This window comes from Helicoverpa zea, chromosome 11 (assembly GCF_022581195.2).
Source record: "Helicoverpa zea isolate HzStark_Cry1AcR chromosome 11, ilHelZeax1.1, whole genome shotgun sequence".
NCBI lineage: Eukaryota > Metazoa > Arthropoda > Insecta > Lepidoptera > Noctuidae > Helicoverpa > Helicoverpa zea.
This window is the reverse complement of record NC_061462.1, coordinates 10,484,287-10,502,261: the sequence shown is the minus strand read 5'-3', so window position 1 is coordinate 10,502,261 and position 17,975 is coordinate 10,484,287. Positions and strand designations below refer to the sequence as shown.

The following is a 17,975-nucleotide window of genomic DNA, read 5'->3' as shown; positions in this document are numbered from 1 at the left end:
GTTGTATGTGTTTATGCATATGTCACCGTAAGATTACAAACATCGTTAGATTACAATCTATCTCGAGAGATTGTAAACTGTCGAATTATTGTGAACCGTAACATCTGATTGCAATTTAACGCATTATTTTTCGCTATATTATAATCTATCGATGGGAAATTGTCAAATTGTCAACTGTCCGAAAGCTCTCCCTGATTGGTCAGTCTTTTTGTAAGATCGACCAGTCACGACCAGCCGTTCTGTTCCCATGGAGTTCCTGTATACTTTTATATGACTAATTCTAAAGATATAAGTTATTTTCAACAGGAAATCAATTTATAATCACGAAAACACAGTTGTTTACACAATCGACAACAAACGAAATAAACAAACAAAAAATGGCGAATGCCGGAGCGGCGGGGGCACATTACGTTCTACCAATCAGCGCGCAAGATGCATTCCGTTCTACGCCAGTTGACATTTTGACCGCTTTACATTGATAGATTATAATATAGCGAAAAATAATACGTTAAATTGCAATCAGATGTTACGGTTCACAATAATTCGACAGTTTACAATCTCTCGAGATAGATTGTAATCTAACGATGTTTGTAATCTTACGGTGACACATATAAGTATTCGGTGTAACTGTGTATGGAAGTGTAATTCGTAACGTCTTATGTCGATGACATCGTGAGCTAGACTGAGACACGGCGGTTATGATCAGCGCAACTGCGCAAGCGTCGTTGACTGATCCGTTACGGTTATTCAGGTGCCTGCGCCTAAAGACTATGAAGTTTTTGTAACACAGTTCTTATATAGAGATAAGTTATTTGATCCCGCTAATCTTATGCTAGAGAATTTGTTAGACAAACTCCGGTTTATAAAGTCATGTACTTATGAGTATGAGATCAATAAAGTAAATACTTCTCCAGGTGCATACATTATTACACACATTAGTGTAGGTATATTAAAATTTGCTACCAGCCATTTTTGACTATTATTAGCTATATGAGTATAGATGCCTGTTATATTTTTAGCAAAATTGGTTAAGACTGGTACCGGTAAAACGATAGCTATAATGGACAAATACAGTTACATTCTACATTGCCGTTTGAAGTCTGGTCAGACGCGATGGCGGTGCGCCCGCCATAGCATGACACACTGCTCAGCTAACCTGATCTTAGATGAGCTCGGAACAATCGTGAGAAGCAAACGGAAACATATGCATAAACCCTTTCATTATTACGTAAATTCAAAGGGCCAGTATATGTTATTGCGATGAAAACATGATCAATAAATGTGATTAATTGATTAAACTTAAATGGCCTTACTACAAAAACTTAAACGCCTGTTTTACAGTTGTCTAAAAAAATTGTAGCTGCAAAATGAACCATATGTCAACGTCATAATTTGTCATTTTTTAGACAAGGCTTAAATTGACGTTTAAAAGTTTTTGTGGTAAGACGGAAATTGTTTGTTTGTTGTGATAGACAAAAAAGTCTTACATTTTTTATTGGTTTTCACACAATACTATTTATTATGTAAATTGATAAAGCATTCTTTAACTGACCAATATGACCTCAGGTAAGTTTTTGCTTTTTCTGTTCAGATCATTTTAGCGAATACAAAGCATCAAAAAGCCTACCCTGCTGAAATTAGTTTTCAAACAAATGAAGGTAAATTAAGACCCTACAAATTACCAAATAGAGAAAAAAGAAAGACAAAAAGCAGTATTAGAATAAAATAAAGATCAAAACCATTCTATAGCAGTTGACACATCATTTTATTTTCAGTACTTCTCGTAAAAGGCCGCAATGGTAAAGACTTGCTGATGCTCGAAGGCTACACTTACTACCAGCACAAGATTTTGAGGGACGGATTCCGGTGGAGCTGCACTCAGATGGGCTCCAGATCTTGCCGAGGGTTTCTCCATGTGACCAATGATATGTTCGTGGTTAGGGCTTTCACTGAACACACACATCCACCGACTACGTATGCCCGGAAAACTTTCAAGACTCAAAGGAAGATAAATGACGTAAGTGCCTGGGTTTTTATTCCAGAAAAGATCTTTTTTCAATATGTCTTTAGTCCCAGAAGTTTGCCATGCACCCGGTTTCACTAAACTTTTACTAAAAACCAATATAGTTTTCGCATTTCACTACTATTATACTACCATTTATACTATGTAGTTACTTTGGACTGTGTTAAAATTACGTCGAAATCTGAGTTACTCAAAACTTGAAAGTGTTCTTAACATGCGTTGCAAAGCGCGTCTTCTCCAATTGAAAATATTCTTAATGATAGGTTTTAAGTTTCCTGTGGCTGATAAACTCTTTTTTTTTATTTAGCTGCTCGTGTAAAAATACCCATAACCGATTCTTTTGTTTCAGAATAAAAGGCACAAGTTGGTAAAAGAGGCCCTCAACCCACTGGCTCTAAAAATAGCCAACATCAAAGGCCGAGTTGGTTTCTGATTCATAAGGAAGGCCGTTTAAAAAGATCTTAATATAGATGTTAGAATAGAACCTGTATCCCTAATTGTATGTATTAACGAATAAATCGTGCTTTAGGTGTTAAGGGTTATGCATAGCAATATTACTTACTATTTAGATAATTTTATTAAGATATATATTTCAACTACTTAGAGTTATTGACCTTAAATATTTCAATTTTTGATGTGTAATATTTTAATTTTTAAATATTTTAAGTTTATTATGTTTTTAATGTGTTTATTTAAACGATAAAACGCCAGGGAAATTATTTTTGAGGGTTTTTTTTTCTGAAACATTGGAAGGGCCAAAAATGGACAGATTTATCAACCAGTATTTATATTTTGTATTTGTACTAATGTGTGCCTAACATCGTTTATAAGTCTTGGTAAAACTAACACGTTATGGGCTCATAAAGCCTGATAGATGATACACGATTTTTATGTTTACTTTTGAAAATATATTTTCTTTGACATTTGAGAAAAAATATGTCATTGAATTAGCTATGCCTGGAGATTATCTTGTCCACTCTCTTAAGCCTCAGAAGATCCTTTATGTATGATAATACAATCAAAAGATAAGCTAGGAAGTGAATCTACAATTGCTGGAAATAAAGTTGATTTTCCAATGACTTAGGTATACTATTTATAGTATATGCACCTGTATATGTCAGCTTAGTTATCTGATGCTCGGTAAAAATATTTAATTATTTTTTCTTTCTGCCCCGTTGCCAGTTAATCTACGTTTGACACAATTCGTTTTTGGTTTCCATGCCTCATACTTTTTGCTGTCGCCTATATCTACCTACAATGAATATTTAGGTTAGAGGTGTAGTTCACTTACCCATTCTCAAAAAAATAGGTTTTTTCCAAGCAATTATTTGATTGTTAGTTTAAGATAATATAGACCAACGTCTCGAAATTATGGATAAGCAATAAAAAATATTTTGATCAACTTAATCGATCCATCCGTTGTTTTGTGATCAGAGATTGAATTTTAACATAAGCTTCATATAATCTATGTAATGAAAACCAGCGCTGGGACTCACTTATGCTGAGCGAGGGCCGTATTGCGCGTTTTAAGACGCATATTTTCCCTTTCAATTTTTATGTTCTTATTATCTTTTTTTCTGTGCATTTTGTTAAGGGCATTTATGCGTCTTATATTTTCGCAATAAAACTCATTTTCTTTCTTTCTTTCTTTACTTATGTGAAATTACAATATCTAATCGAAAACACCAGATGGATCGGTTATTGGAGTCCGCAGTTAATTGACAAACGATCTCAGTACTTTTAGTTCAGTTACAGACAATGCAATATTTTTGAAAATGCAGCAAGTATTATGTGAAATTATTACGTTTTTAATTGATATTTTAAGTATAAGTTTAAAATAATTTACTGTATAAATAAGTTTTATGAATCTTCATAGAAAACTAAAAGATGAATCTGTGTTACTCTCAAAGTTTTTTCTGCGACGATAGACTTTTTAGTCGAACTTAAAGTTAATTAATGTTCGAGAATTTCGAGGATATATTCCACTCTCTCTCTCTTAAACACTACTGTCTAAAAGGGTTATTATTCACTTATTTTACTGATTAATATGGTATTAAATGTATATTATCTTTAAGTTCATAAATAGTGATTTTATTAAAAATGATTGCAATAACTTTTAGCTTTAGGTTATAAGAAATCATGTTTAAAATTATTATACAATTTAATATTGTATTTTGGTAGTAAGGGATGGTACTTGTACTTGATGAATCGTGGACATAGTATTTCGTATTTACTGTGATACAAAAGGGTTAAGGTTGCCTGCCCACATCCGATAAACGGTGACCGATTTTTTGTAGGAGGAGAATAGAACACACCCAAACAATAGAGCAACGCACACGTCCTACAAAAATCGTCCCGATTATCTGTTCTGCAAAGTCTGACGTGGGCAGGCAGCCTAAATATTATTTTCTAAAATGCCTTTCAAGATAAAAGGTGTCCACGACTCAATGCGAAAAACAATAACCGGAAATAAATCATAGGTACATTTAATAACGCCTCCATGTGAATATAAAGTAAATTATACATAGATGTATTACAAAAATAAACTTTGGTTTAAAAAAATTGCTTTATTAAAACAAAATGGGAGCCTTCCTTCTGCTTATAAGATTTTCGCCGATAAACTAGCCTAAAATTATAAAATGATGTGACAACAACGCATTTCATCTTTGAATCCTATTTTAATGAAACCCTTATCTCGTAAGCTGTTGAAATCCAATTATTCTACTATAAAAAAAACCTTTTCGAGAAAGAATTGCCTAGTTTTAACTCTACTAACTTCTATTGAGAGTAAACCCGTTACTGACTAAACCGTTTTTTCAACAGTGGAATTCTACCTTCGTCCAAGCGGCAGGATCAATCTTCGTTTGAACAACTTTACCTTCTACAAGCATTTGAAAGCCAGAAGCAACGCCCACCGCTGGAGCTGCACCGCTTACGGCTCCAAATGGAAATGCAAGGCCCATCTCATCATCACCGACAGACTTGAAGTCCTCAAAGCTAACATCTTTCACAGCCATCCTCCCAGTCTGAAGAAAGAAATGCGACTGCCTCTACCGAAGCTGGTTAAGAAGGAACTAAAACAGGACACGACAACTCACAATAATAACCCGAATTTGAATGAACACTATCGCAGTTTAGCCCCGTTTCAAAATTATTTGGCTGCTCATAGCGTGTTTGGCAGTTACTAGGCTTCAGTGTTAAGTGCCAATCTGTAAACAGTAACCTGTACAAGTTTCGTCACCAAATCTCAATGTGTAGAGGGTCTAACAACCGCTAGGTTATGCCATTCCATCCATCATTTTTGGAGATGGGAATTTGATCCAGAAACCAAACTCAATTACGACAAAAGTGGTTCCACATTTTTGGCTTCTTGGTGTGTCAGATTCCTTTCGATATTTTTGTAGCTCTGCCGTTTGTAATTTCTCTGGTTCCTCTCTATTTGGCACTGACATGTTTAAATATGGTTCATGACTATTGGTGTAGGAATGTGACCTATAAACAAATGTTAGCTTAGTTTTGCTAAATATTTCGGTAGCTTTTAAAGTTAACTCGCTATTATGTATCACTGCTTTACTGTCAACTTAATATAGACCGTGCTATTAATACCATGGATAAGTATGTAGGTTCATATAATTTATAATGGACTTTATATTTTGGACTGTATTTGAAAAAATTGTACATTACACTATTTAAGTAATGTAATTTTCACTTTTAGATCTCTATTGGTTTAATCAGATTCCTGGTTTATGTTCCTGTTTACGAAAGATGATTTTGAAAAATAACTATTTTTACAAAAGCAGAAAATAGCAAAATGCCATTTTATACAATCGTGAATAATTATTTTGATAAGTTCTACCATAATCACGTATTATTTAACCGAAGTAACCATTAATTATATTTTTAGTGTTATCTATATAGAATTAAGAATTATATTGAAGATCATGGAAAAGTGCCTTTGACTAAACGTGTCTTTAAAATTAGAAGTAACATCAATGTTTACGTTTATTCCTTTGTAGTAACTCGTGTGATATTTTCGTTTGCCTTTCGATAACGCATCCAGTATTATCATTGTGATCGATCAAGCATTTTTATAGTTAGTAGATTAGTTGAGTACATATTCTTGCATTTAGCACTAGGAATTTAAGTCTACAATGAATGTATCTGGCACTTGTGTCTATTTTTATAACATATCCGTAGTTTTGATAAGATGTGTATCAATGTCATAGAAGTATTTTTTCAGTATCAAATTATTGAGTGTATGGCTTCATCATACCGATCTTTGATGAAGGAAGAATATTCGTATTTGTATTCATAATGTAGTATACTAGAGGCTATGTATACGCACTAAACATGTAGAGGGTAATTCTATCACAACTAATGTATCCGGTTTTTATATTCGGTAAAATTAGTGATAAAAATTGCTGTGAATTTTGCTGTCATTAATTGCATAAGGTTATAATTTTGATTCTAGTTGGTCTGCGAAACGCTGGTCTCATTTATTTTGTAGTGAAACATTAATGGACCCAAAGTAAAACCCTGTGTCATTCATAAAATTTTGAGTTATAAGTCAATAGTTATATGTTTTATTCCAAAAGGATAAGAAATGTTTAAGAAGCTTTTCTTCTTGTATTTTACAAATAATTGTGCGAATGGTGACATTATAGATACATATTTTTAAATCAGCAGCTTTGGGATGGTGAACGTATTCATAAGTCTTAGAGTTTATTCTTATAGTGATGTTAGCAAGTAGCTGAAAATTCGTGTCATAAAAATATGATGAAAATAATCATTATACTAAGACTGCATGCTTGATGTTTGTGATATTACGGCATTTCGTTTGGATCTCATTTTTTAAATTTACTGATTTCAAGACTGTAACCAATTTATGCACTTTTGTATACGAACTTAGTCAGTAGAAGAACACTTATCTTTAGGTTAGATTTTTAAATACTATTTTAAGTACATTTTGTTTGAGCCCGAGAACAGATACTGGAAATTTAGTCTATAGTGGGTTATAATCTATTCTTCACATGTAAACGACTAACCAATAACCGCTATTGTAATCCTCGTATTCTTAATTAACTAATTATTATGTAGCTTTAGATCATTCAACTATTGTTAATTTCTTGGTAACTTGCATTAAACATTTCAACGATTTTTGACTCATTGATTTTTTAATGAAATCCAAACATGCGCTAGGAACAATTAAAGACTCAAGTCACGATGAGGATAGCCTAAATTTTTACTCAGACTAAAAAAAGGGTAATGTTAATATTTATTTCTCAGGGCACCAAGCCGAACTAATAGAACTAACCAACGGTAAGAAATTGATACTGTTAGACGGGTATCCTTTCTACAAGAAACAGCCAAGCAAGGATGGCCACCGCTGGTGTTGCAGCAAGAGCCACTGCAAAGCCTTCTTGCGAGTCAGCCACGATCTTCAACTGCAGTTCATCTATAATGAGCATGCTCACCCTCCTACAAAATTCTGCCAATCTGCGAGCGGACAATACGTTCGAATCTAGATTAATCTTTGTTCCAGCTTTTAAACAAGTAATCTCTATTTGCTGTTTTCTTTGTTTAAGGTTTTCTATCAATTTATACCAACAAATGGTTTAGCTTTCCTAAAATAAATACTTAGTTCATTATTTAATTCAGACACCTTTAATTCGTTGATTAGCATCAACAACTTTGCCCCCCCTTTTTAGTCGCAATGAATAGAAAGTGTCAAGTATGCGGTAAGTTATTGTTTTGTGAATGATGATTTTCTGCTTTTGTTTTATTCCGAGAGGTTTTTATTTCAATAAAATGAAACCTAAACCATTTTTCCTTCCAACAGGGCAACTGATCAGGCTTGTTAATGGGAAGCAACTGTTCGTTCTGAATGGCTACACTTACTATAAACGATGGTCTGTGGATAATGGCTTGAACCGGAGGTGGTCATGTACGAACTCTGGGAAATGCAATTCTTACGTCCATGTCGACAATGATATGAATGTCGTCTATGTCTCTAAGCATCAACATCAGCATCCGAGGAGGTATCTCCACATGAATCCAAGTGGATTGTATCATAGGATGTGAATTTATAAGACTTTCCTCCAAAGATATGTTATTTAAAACAGTAGTTCTTAAGTAATATCTTATTTATAAATAATTTAGGAAGTGAAATTGCTTTCGTTCAGATTTTAGCTAGAGAGAGATTTCGTTAAAAGAGATAAGAGTGTGTATTAAGAAAATATGTCTTTGTGTTTTCATGTAAAACCCTATCCACGATATATAATGTATATGAATATCCACAATATACATAGATGGTTTTATGTTTATTTATGATTATCTTATAATAAAAAAATGAAGTCTTGAAAGTACATAAATTTTGTGTCCATTCAGAATTTTATTTAGATTCCGGATCCCTGTACATACAATGCAAATACTAGCCTTAGATACTGAAGCTGAGCTTTTTTAATATGTAGAGTAAAAAATGCTTTCAAAACTGCAAATATGTTACAATTTCAGTTAACATATTCATGACGACTCGGGGAAAGGAGCGATTAATCTACCACGACTACACCTATTATAAGCAGAGTAGGACAAAGAGTGGATTCCGATGGGGTTGCACCAAGAACAGGTGGCACAAATGTAAGGCCTACCTGCATTTGGCAGATGATATGACGATCGTAAGGAGTAATATGAATCACACGCATTCACCTTTTAGTACCCCGGTGAGGAAAAGAATGAGACAACGGAAAAATTCAGATGATTAAAAAGAAGGGATTTCACCTATCTTATTATCTGGCAGATCTTTTTGGACTATGGAAGTGTTGGTTCTTTTAGATGTAATTAATTCTTCAAAATAAAGTACGCCTAAACAGTATTTGTACGAAAGCTCAACAACTGATTTGAATCTATTTTGTGGGCATAGAACTGAGAATCCATTCTAAGCCGGTCACCTTCAAGGTTATCGATCCATGTAGTCAAAGCATTCCATTAAATGTTTCTTTTTTTAAGAGATCTGAGTATTCGCCGTCTTCGCGAAAGATTTAACTTGTAAAGTTGTGCTTACGAATCGTATTTTTTGTAGGTGTTAACAACCAAGATATGTCAACCGTAGTTCTTCGTTCATGTCCCAATATTCTGTCTGTTAATTTCCTTTCTAGTGAAAGTAATTTGGCATTACTTGTATGGGTCAAATGTCAAAATTCTAACTCTAGTAAGCAAAATAATGGATAGATAGGATATCGGAAGCAGCCGCAACAAGTCTTCCCTGTATAAGTTGAGTTACATGTATGATACAGAAATGTACAATTTGATTTAGTTGTTGTAACATTGTAAATACTGATGTCTTCTTAAACGCTGTCGTCCGCTGAAAGAAAGCTAGATAATGTGTGATCTTTTAAAGTTAAGACGTTAATCTTAGTATTATTCTATGACATACGTAATTAACTGATAGAGCTTATTTTAATCTGTGCAATGCAAGTACGTGCTATTATTTTTATGCGGGGAATTATAAAACGAGCGATTAAAAAAAAGCTTTGCGACTGATGATGACATACTGCATTAATAACTTGAGCGGTATGAATTTGAGTAAGCGAAAAATTAACTAAACTAACAACGAATATTGATTAATAATAAAATCCAGAACGAGCTTACAAAAAGTGGATTGTGATAAATCCATTTCATATTATAAAATTTTATCCGAGCGACTACATTACTAAGTGAGCGTCTGGAAATACAGAGAGGAAGAGGGCAACTTCAATATTAAGATAGAATCGATTTTTCTGAGGTTATACATAACGTAGGTACTACTAAAAAGTTCACTTTGAGCAAAGTTTTGTAAGCTGCTTTATTAATGATTATTGGTTCCTGATATTCTATTTGATTCTTATGTTTTTTTATTTTGATACGTTTTTTAATGTTTTCATACATTTGTAGTTTTCTACAGATTGTTAAATGCGCGTGACTTCAAATGGGGGCGGGGCGACGAATCGTTGCTGTCGACCAAGTTGAGCTGCGCACCAATAGCGGGTTTACCATTGCCATGCGCTCGCTCCACTGGTTAGCACGTACGTAATATTCGTGCTGCGCAATTAATTTGTTTTAAAATCTTTAACTGCTATATTGTTACAATCATGAATAATTCAAGCTTACCAGGGACAAGTGGTGATAATATGATTGAAGTTTCAGAGTACCAAAGTGAATCTGAGAGTGAAACAGAAATAACAGTGACTAAAAAGCAAAAGAAGACCAAAGATTGGACATTTATAAAACAATTTTCTAGTGAAGAAGATGCTTTAAACTTCGTGAATTCTGAATGTACTTGGTCGCGGAATTACACACGTGTCACTGAAGATGGTCAAAAAAGGTTCTATCGCTGCAATAAAGTCAAAAGTAGAGGACCACAATGCGACGCGGAGCTATATTTGTTATTTGTTAATGATGACGTTAAGGTAAATGTGTATCAAACTAACTCAGAACATAACCATAGTGCTATTGGCACCCGAGATACTTACGGCATTCACGAGAATACAAAAGAGGAAATTAAGAAATTGTTTAATTTACACTTGAAACCCAAAACAATTTTATCAGAACTTGCTAAAATAGAAAGAATACATTTACCATCAAAAAGGCAAATCTACAATTATTTGTCGAATCTCAGAGCACAAAAATTCGGAAAATCGGGTATTTGTCTGGGCGAATTGGAGCAGTGGATATTTAAACGTACTGCTATTCCAGAAGATGACAACGAGGTGTTTGTCATTAGTTACCACATCATTAAAGGAGATCAGCCAGGTTTCCGATTCAATCTATCTACAAAAACATTATTGAAAACAATTTTATTCACGGAACTCATACACACGGATGCCACGTCCAAATTGATATGGCAGGGATTTCCGGTGCTGATTGTTGGCACTACGGATAAAAATCGCGAGTTTCATCCTATTTGCTTGGGAGTAGCTACAAATGACCACCAAGAAGATTTTCAGACAATGTTTCAAGGAATAAAGGACAAAGTTATGCAATTATACAATTACACAATGAAACCCAGAGTTCTGATCTGCGACGCAGCTCAAAGTATAAAAAACGCATTTTCAGATGTTTTTGGTGAAGAACCGACTATTCGTATGTGCTGGGCACAAGCTAAAATAAATATACAGAAGAAGGTAGAACAAATTGTGCCAAAAAAGGAGCAAAAAAGCGTTTTGAGGGATGTAGAAGCTTTACATAACGCAGCTTCACTCGACGTCTTTAATGCCGCTTCGCAAGCGTTCCTTGAGAAATGGAAAACACAAACCACCTTTGTAAAGTACATGGAAGAGGAATGGTTCAGAAAGAATCGCAATTGGTTCTTAGGTGCTTCACCTATGTCGCCTTCGACAAATAATGCCCTCGAGTCATTTAATAGAAACATAAAAGACCATAATACATTGCGAGAACAATTTGCTCTGTCGCGATTTCTGTCTGTTGCTACCGATATGGTAGCCCAGTGGTCATTAGCAAACTCTTCGTTACCTGAGGCACCTACTATTGAGCTTGGACAATGGACGGAAGCTTACGTCTGGGCGAAGAAAAGCATAAATATAGAGGTAGTGGCATCTGATCCTACCAAAACAGTATATTTGATTTGCAACGAAAATGCGACAGATTTAAACTACAATGATCGCTGGCAGACTTTTGACGAGTACAAAAAGCTGTCAGTTGCTTTTCAGAAAACCACACTGCCAAATTTGGACTGGCAAAAAGGATCGTGCGACTGTCCCGAATTTTTCAATAGATATGTATGCAAACACGTTTTGGGTCTTGCAATTCGGCTCAAACTAACAACACCACCACTGGAAGCAAAAGGGATACCCATTGGACAAAAAAGAAAACGAGGCCGGCCAGCTAAGTCCAAGCCAGTGACGATAGAGTAGTAGAGCTCCTCATACTATCAATGTTCCTTAGGATTAATAACAAGTTTTTATTTTTGTTAGTTGACTGAAGCGTCTTATTTTATTTTTGTTCATTTGATGTAAGTAACTGCATAATACTTTAGTTTTAACGGAGTGTGTTTTATTTTATTACCCTTAAACAAAAATAACATTTCTTAGCTAATAGAATAGTGTTTCTTCAAATAGTTATTTCATATTATTTATTTTTTTAATGTGAGCTCCTTATACTCTGCTCATTAGTGTATTTTTCAAAGTGATTTTTGTATTCGAAACACTTCATTTAAGATAAAATGCCGCTCAGTATAAAAAATACATTTGCCAAATATTGAAAAAAATGCAGGACGTAACGTTGACACTCAAACAAATATTAGTAGGTAAACACTCAAACAAGTATTTTAATTAACTCAAATTAATGTTTGTAAGATACTATTCTGTTGATTTTTCGTCACTTACAGTCAGTCGCTCATAATTAATTTCTCGCTCGTCGCTAATTAATTTTGATACTTAAAATTGTAATTTACAGTCACTCGTTTTATTGCTACCCTTTTTATACACGGCAAGAGACCGATTGAAATGTAGCGAAAGAATTTCTGAACGACAAAGATAAAAAAATAACTTTGTTTTTATGATACCAGATTTTTTGTTTCAGAACAAATATGTAATTATTTGAATAGTAAGGAAATATTGCAATATACTTGACATTAAGGTTCATTTTATACTAAAAATAATTGTTTTTATGTTATTTAATTTCTGGTTATCAAGCTGTTTTTGCTTGAGGTTGCTATTTCAATTTATTTTTACATTACGATATCTCCTGCGCCAGCTAACCTCTCTGGGAGTAAGCGCTGTGGCTGAAAATCACCATTAAGTACAGTTACCTGATCTCATTTAGTTTTATTTTAAAACACATTTTGATGGCAACCGTTGTAAAAATGATCTCATCTTTATTACATAGTTGTAGGAAAGCCTAGTTAATACATTCTAGTCCATTATATAAAGTATAAAAAAATATATTCATAAACTAAATAGTTTATTCTAGTGTTAATTAATTAATTTTGCACCGTAATGATGTTAATCTTAGTGTCCGCCACTTAAAAATCATGGAGCGTTAATAAATATTTTGTTTAAATTTTTGGCGTTTCTTTATGAATATTTTTCTAGCTTAAAACGGTTATTACAAATACATATTCTAATTCTCGCTCAATCTAAAGGTCCTATTTATTATGAGTCGTCCATGTGCCAAGTTTGCTAAGACTATTATTTAATGTAACAGAAAAAAATAACTGCTTCATCGGCTACGAGTAAATATCGTAATTCAAACTTAAAAGCATTTATTTAAACTTGGCTGCAAAACAGCACTAATTCAAAATTTACAAAAGACAGCCCCGAAAATACCCACCCTTCACACGTAATGCACGTATATTAGATTTGATGTAAGTATTAACATAGTTTTATGTGAAATTTACAGCAACATACATAACTTTGGTGCGAGGGAATAAGCTCCTCATGTTCAAAGGGTACAGCTACTCAAAGAATAGCAAGATAAGAAATGGAGGATATCGATATACTTGCTCCAGGACTCTCTCTGAAGCATGCAAGGCATACGCCCATGTCAGCTCTGATGACATCGTCATCAAGCATACAGAACACAACCATGAACCGGCAAAGTACATTAAAGTGGATAATGGCAGATACATTAGAATTAACAAAAACTAAAAGCTTGAAAAACTTGTTGCTGCAAAAAGCAAGGGAAAGGTTTAAGACTATAACGATTCGTTAGAGCTTTTCTTTAGATTAAATTCTGTTCTTTCGTGACTGAAATAAAATTAAAATATCAGTAATAATAATTCTCGTTTTACTCAAAACCAGTTACCAGACATTGAAGAAATTACCAGCACGGAGCGAAGCGCTTTGGGCTCAATTGTGAGAAGAAATCAAGAGAAAGCAAAATGCAAGTCGTACTTGGACTTGATGACGGTGTATTAAGTTATGTGGAAAATATATAAATTTCATCTTAAACCCACGGTACTAACTGTGCCTATACGAAAATATTGTGCCTACCTCAATTTTTTATCAGAAATTAGGCTTAATAGGCTCTTGTTAAACATGCGAGTAACATGGTTTCAAGAATGAGCAATAATAAAATCTGGTCTTATGATCCGCAGCACATTATATCACGCTGGTCCGCGGCACCAGGCTTCTGATGCTGAACGGGTACTCCTTCTTCAGGAGTGGAATGATTCGTAATGGAGGATCCCGGTACAGTTGTTCATGTTCTGCGGCTATCACCAAGTCCTGTAAGGCATATGCGCATGTATCTATGGATGATGTCATTGTCAAAGCCTTTTTGGAGCACAACCACCCGCCCATAAAGTACATACAAGTTGGTGACGGCAGATATGTTAAAATTTAACCGTATTGTTCATAGAGTAGAAATAAACCACACATAAAGTACATAACAAGTAAGTAATTGTATGTGTGTGGAAAGAAGAGCTCGTGGCTAAGTCAAAGCCAAGCAGATCGATGGATCATAAGATTGAGCAAAACGGCGCGTTCGGTCCGTGGATAGGTGACCACTGACCATCTTGCCATGTCGAGTTCTTCTGTGTTTCGAAAGGCACAATAAATTGTTGGGACCCAGCTGTCCTTGGAACATCTTGGGAGCTACTGCGGGTAGTCAGAAGCCAGGAAGTATGACAACTAAGGTCCTCCTCAAACAGGTTTGAGGATGCCAGGCAGATGGATGAAGTTAGTGAGTGTATGTAAAACTTTTGTTTTGTCATGTTACTTTATGTACGATGCATTTGACAAACCAAAAATTAAAATGTAAAATAGTATAATCGTAAAGAATTGTGTTCATTTATAAAACTGTGTACATTACAAATAAATTATAGTATTACTAGACTTTCATTTTGTGGACCTTAAGGTGATACTCCCTTACCTACCTACCTACTGCATTACGACGTTATAGAAATAACCATGTTGAAATTGTTCTATAAATACCTATCGTTTTCTGTTATATTCACAGCATCGTACATAACTTTAGTAAAAGGACAGCAGCTTCTCATGATCGACGGATACAGCTTTTCGAAAAATGGCAGAATTGCAAAAGGGGGGTACCGCTATGCTTGCTCCAGCGCTCAAACAGAATGGTGCAAGGCATTCGCCCATGTCACCTCTGATGACTTCATTATCAAGGCTGAGACACAACACAACCATGAACCAACGAAGTTTTTTAAGATGGGCGACGGCAGATATCTTAGGCTGTCTTCTAGGAAGAAAAAAGATTAATTATCGAAAGTTTATGACTTAAGCTCAAAATCTTCTTGTAATTTTATTTTTGATTATATTCTGTAACTTTATTCTGTAAATTGTTGAATTACAATCGATAATATCAGTAACAATAAGTAATTTTCGTTTTCCTTTAAAACAATACCATAGAAGAAACGGCCCGGGCCTTCTGGAAGAGATTGCTCATGAAATAAGCTGTGCCTTTGTACTACTTATTCTATTTTTCTTCTTTTCTGTATTCTCTGCGTGTAGCTGAGTACATAAACTTTTTTTTACTAATTTTTTTTTCTGTCTAAACTTTTTTGTTTTTTTTTTCTATTAGGTATATTGCAATTCGTTAAATCAAGCACAGGCGTTGTAAATCTGATTGTCGATGGGTATATCTTCAGTAAGAGCTCAAGGATTTGCTCGAAAAAAACCGGATCGATCAGATACGCATGCAGTAATCGCAAGTCAAAAAAGTGTCGGGCTACCCTACTGCTGTCGTCTGATAATAAAGTATTGACGAATTACCGCAAGGACCATAGTCATCCGCCACCACAATATAGTTTTACTGCTAAGGGATATTTTGTCAAACCTTTTCATAAATACCGCTAAAGCCAAGCCACAATAGTGGCGGTAATAATGTAATAAAGCTACCTCAAAAATAAAAACTTTAAATAAGAGTTGCCTGATAACAGCAACATTATGGGATCATCAACCTATTTCTTTTAACTATCTTATTGTAATAACTATTTTATATGTCGATATTTGCCTTTATAAAATCAGTAGCATATTGTAAAAATGTGTTTTGGAATATACGTTCTATCTATTATAACTGTCCTTTATTGATCACGTAGTCCATAAATTAGACGTCGTAATTGAAGAAATTATGTTTTAACAAAATAAATTATCTTTATGTTTTATCTATGGTGTTGTTTGTTTTGTCCACGTGCACAGTTTTCGCTAAACCAATTAGTGGTGCCGATCCAAAACTAAATTTCAAGAACAAGGTAACCTCTGCCACCCGCCGATACCTGAAGCTGTGTTCAAACCAAATTGACTGTCAGCCGCCGAATGTGAGCGAACGTTGTGCAGTTTATTGTATGTCCATTATTCACCTTTCGTTCACATATAAATGACGATGCAATACGCGTAATATGCATAGACGCTGACTTTCGGCGGCTGACAGTCAGTTTGGTTTGAACGCAGCCTAAAAATGGTTTATAACGCACCAACTCATACAGTGCTCACTATATGACGACAAAAATGGAAAATTTATCGGTTGATGCCATTGACAGACTAGCACCTTTGAATACCTAACCTTAAAAAAACCATTTGAATTTTCAAGATTCATCAAAGAAACATTTATTTTTTATTTTAAACTATTATTTTTTGTTTTTCCTAATTCAATTACAGTACAATTCGTCGAAACGTCAACGGGCACTGTACATTTGCTTGTCGATGGATTCATCTTCAGTAAAAACGGGAAGGTTCGAAACGGAGGCACTAGGTACGCATGCGCGAACCGACTTTCAAAAAAGTGCCCGGCTTACCTCCACCTTTCGAAAGATAATGTGGTGACAACATATCACAATGAACATAGCCACGAGCCACCGTCTTTTACTTTTACTGCCAAGGGATATTTTGTTAAAACTAGTTAAGAATACTGCTGAATTTTGCACAGAACAATAGATTTGGTGCTGATGGGAATAAGCCTTATTTGAATCTTATTGAAGGTTGTGATATTACATAATATTACGTCTACTGTTTGTTTTACTTTTGAGTAGTATTTAAAAAATGCTAGAAAACATAAATTTCTTGGACACGGATGTAAGCACTTGAAGATTTGAATGATTTGGTATAGAAACAAAAGAAAATTAAGAACTTTTATATATGATATAAGAGAGAGATTACCTGTTGCCTTCAATGTACTTTTTTAGCTTAAAATAAAAATATATTTTTTATTGTTACGTAATTTCATGAGCACGTATATATGCCTTATGTGTATCAAATAAGAAATAAATTTATTATACACAATTATATAATACAATTATTATTTTTTTTAAATTATATAAGAATTTTAAGACACAAACTGTTTTTTTAATAAAACTTCTTTACGGATTTTATCGCGTTAAGTTAGTTTTATTTAATCCGTAAAAGTACTTTTATTTAAATGTCTAATATTCGCGTAAGTAGCAGAAATCAATACAAACTGTGTTTGTTAAAATAAGTGCTGTAGATGAAAAAACATATGAAAATTAAATAAAGTTAATTTTTAGACACTACAATCTAGTTTCGTCTCCCTTTCCTCTACCGGAATTACATATCTTTTTTTCCGTCATAAGCAACATTTGAGACTGATTCTTAATTAAATCTTATGGTATTTAAATCTTTCGCTTTATTATTTTTCCGCGGCCTCACTCGCGTCCCGTGGAAACTACTGCCCGTACCGAGATAAAGAAAGCCTGTTACGAAAGAGCAACGTGTTGAGCTATCCAAAAGTGAGAGAATTTTTCAAATCGGTTCATTAGTTTCTAAGCCTTTAACAAAGAAACAAATGTTTTCCTATTTTCCCTATATCTTTGATTTCGATTTTTGTCATAGAAGAAAGAACAAAACACTCTTCGAAAGTTTGAAATTAAAACTTGTTTTTTTTTACGGTAACATTTTAAGCTCCAACTTTTGCAGGTGCAGAATTCATTACCATGATCACAGGTCGAGTTCTCCTTTTAGTTGGTGGGTACACATTCCAT

The 17,975-nt window shown here is 34.2% G+C and overlaps 1 protein-coding gene and 1 long non-coding RNA gene across 2 annotated transcripts; both read left to right on the top strand.

Annotated features, from left to right (window-relative positions):
* Positions 1–1,455: 1,455 nt before the first annotated feature.
* On the top strand, positions 1,456–4,674 carry LOC124634745. Its single transcript, XR_006984904.1, has 2 exons — positions 1,456–2,017; positions 2,373–4,674. It is a non-coding gene; the product is annotated as an uncharacterized LOC124634745 (long non-coding RNA).
* Positions 4,675–5,211: 537 nt separating this feature from the next.
* LOC124634743 lies at positions 5,212–13,072 on the top strand. The gene is made up of 2 exons (XM_047170404.1): positions 5,212–7,761; positions 7,863–13,072. Exon 2 carries the CDS (start codon positions 10,150–10,152, stop codon positions 11,929–11,931), a length of 1,782 nt encoding a protein of 593 aa, XP_047026360.1. The 5' UTR covers positions 5,212–7,761; positions 7,863–10,149; the 3' UTR covers positions 11,932–13,072.
* Positions 13,073–17,975: the final 4,903 nt, after the last annotated feature.

Bases quoted from the DNA above. Each gene is read 5' to 3' on its own strand.
- LOC124634743 (XM_047170404.1), top strand. From the start codon at position 10,150: ATGAATAATTCAAGCTTACCAGGGACAAGTGGTGATAATATGATTGAA.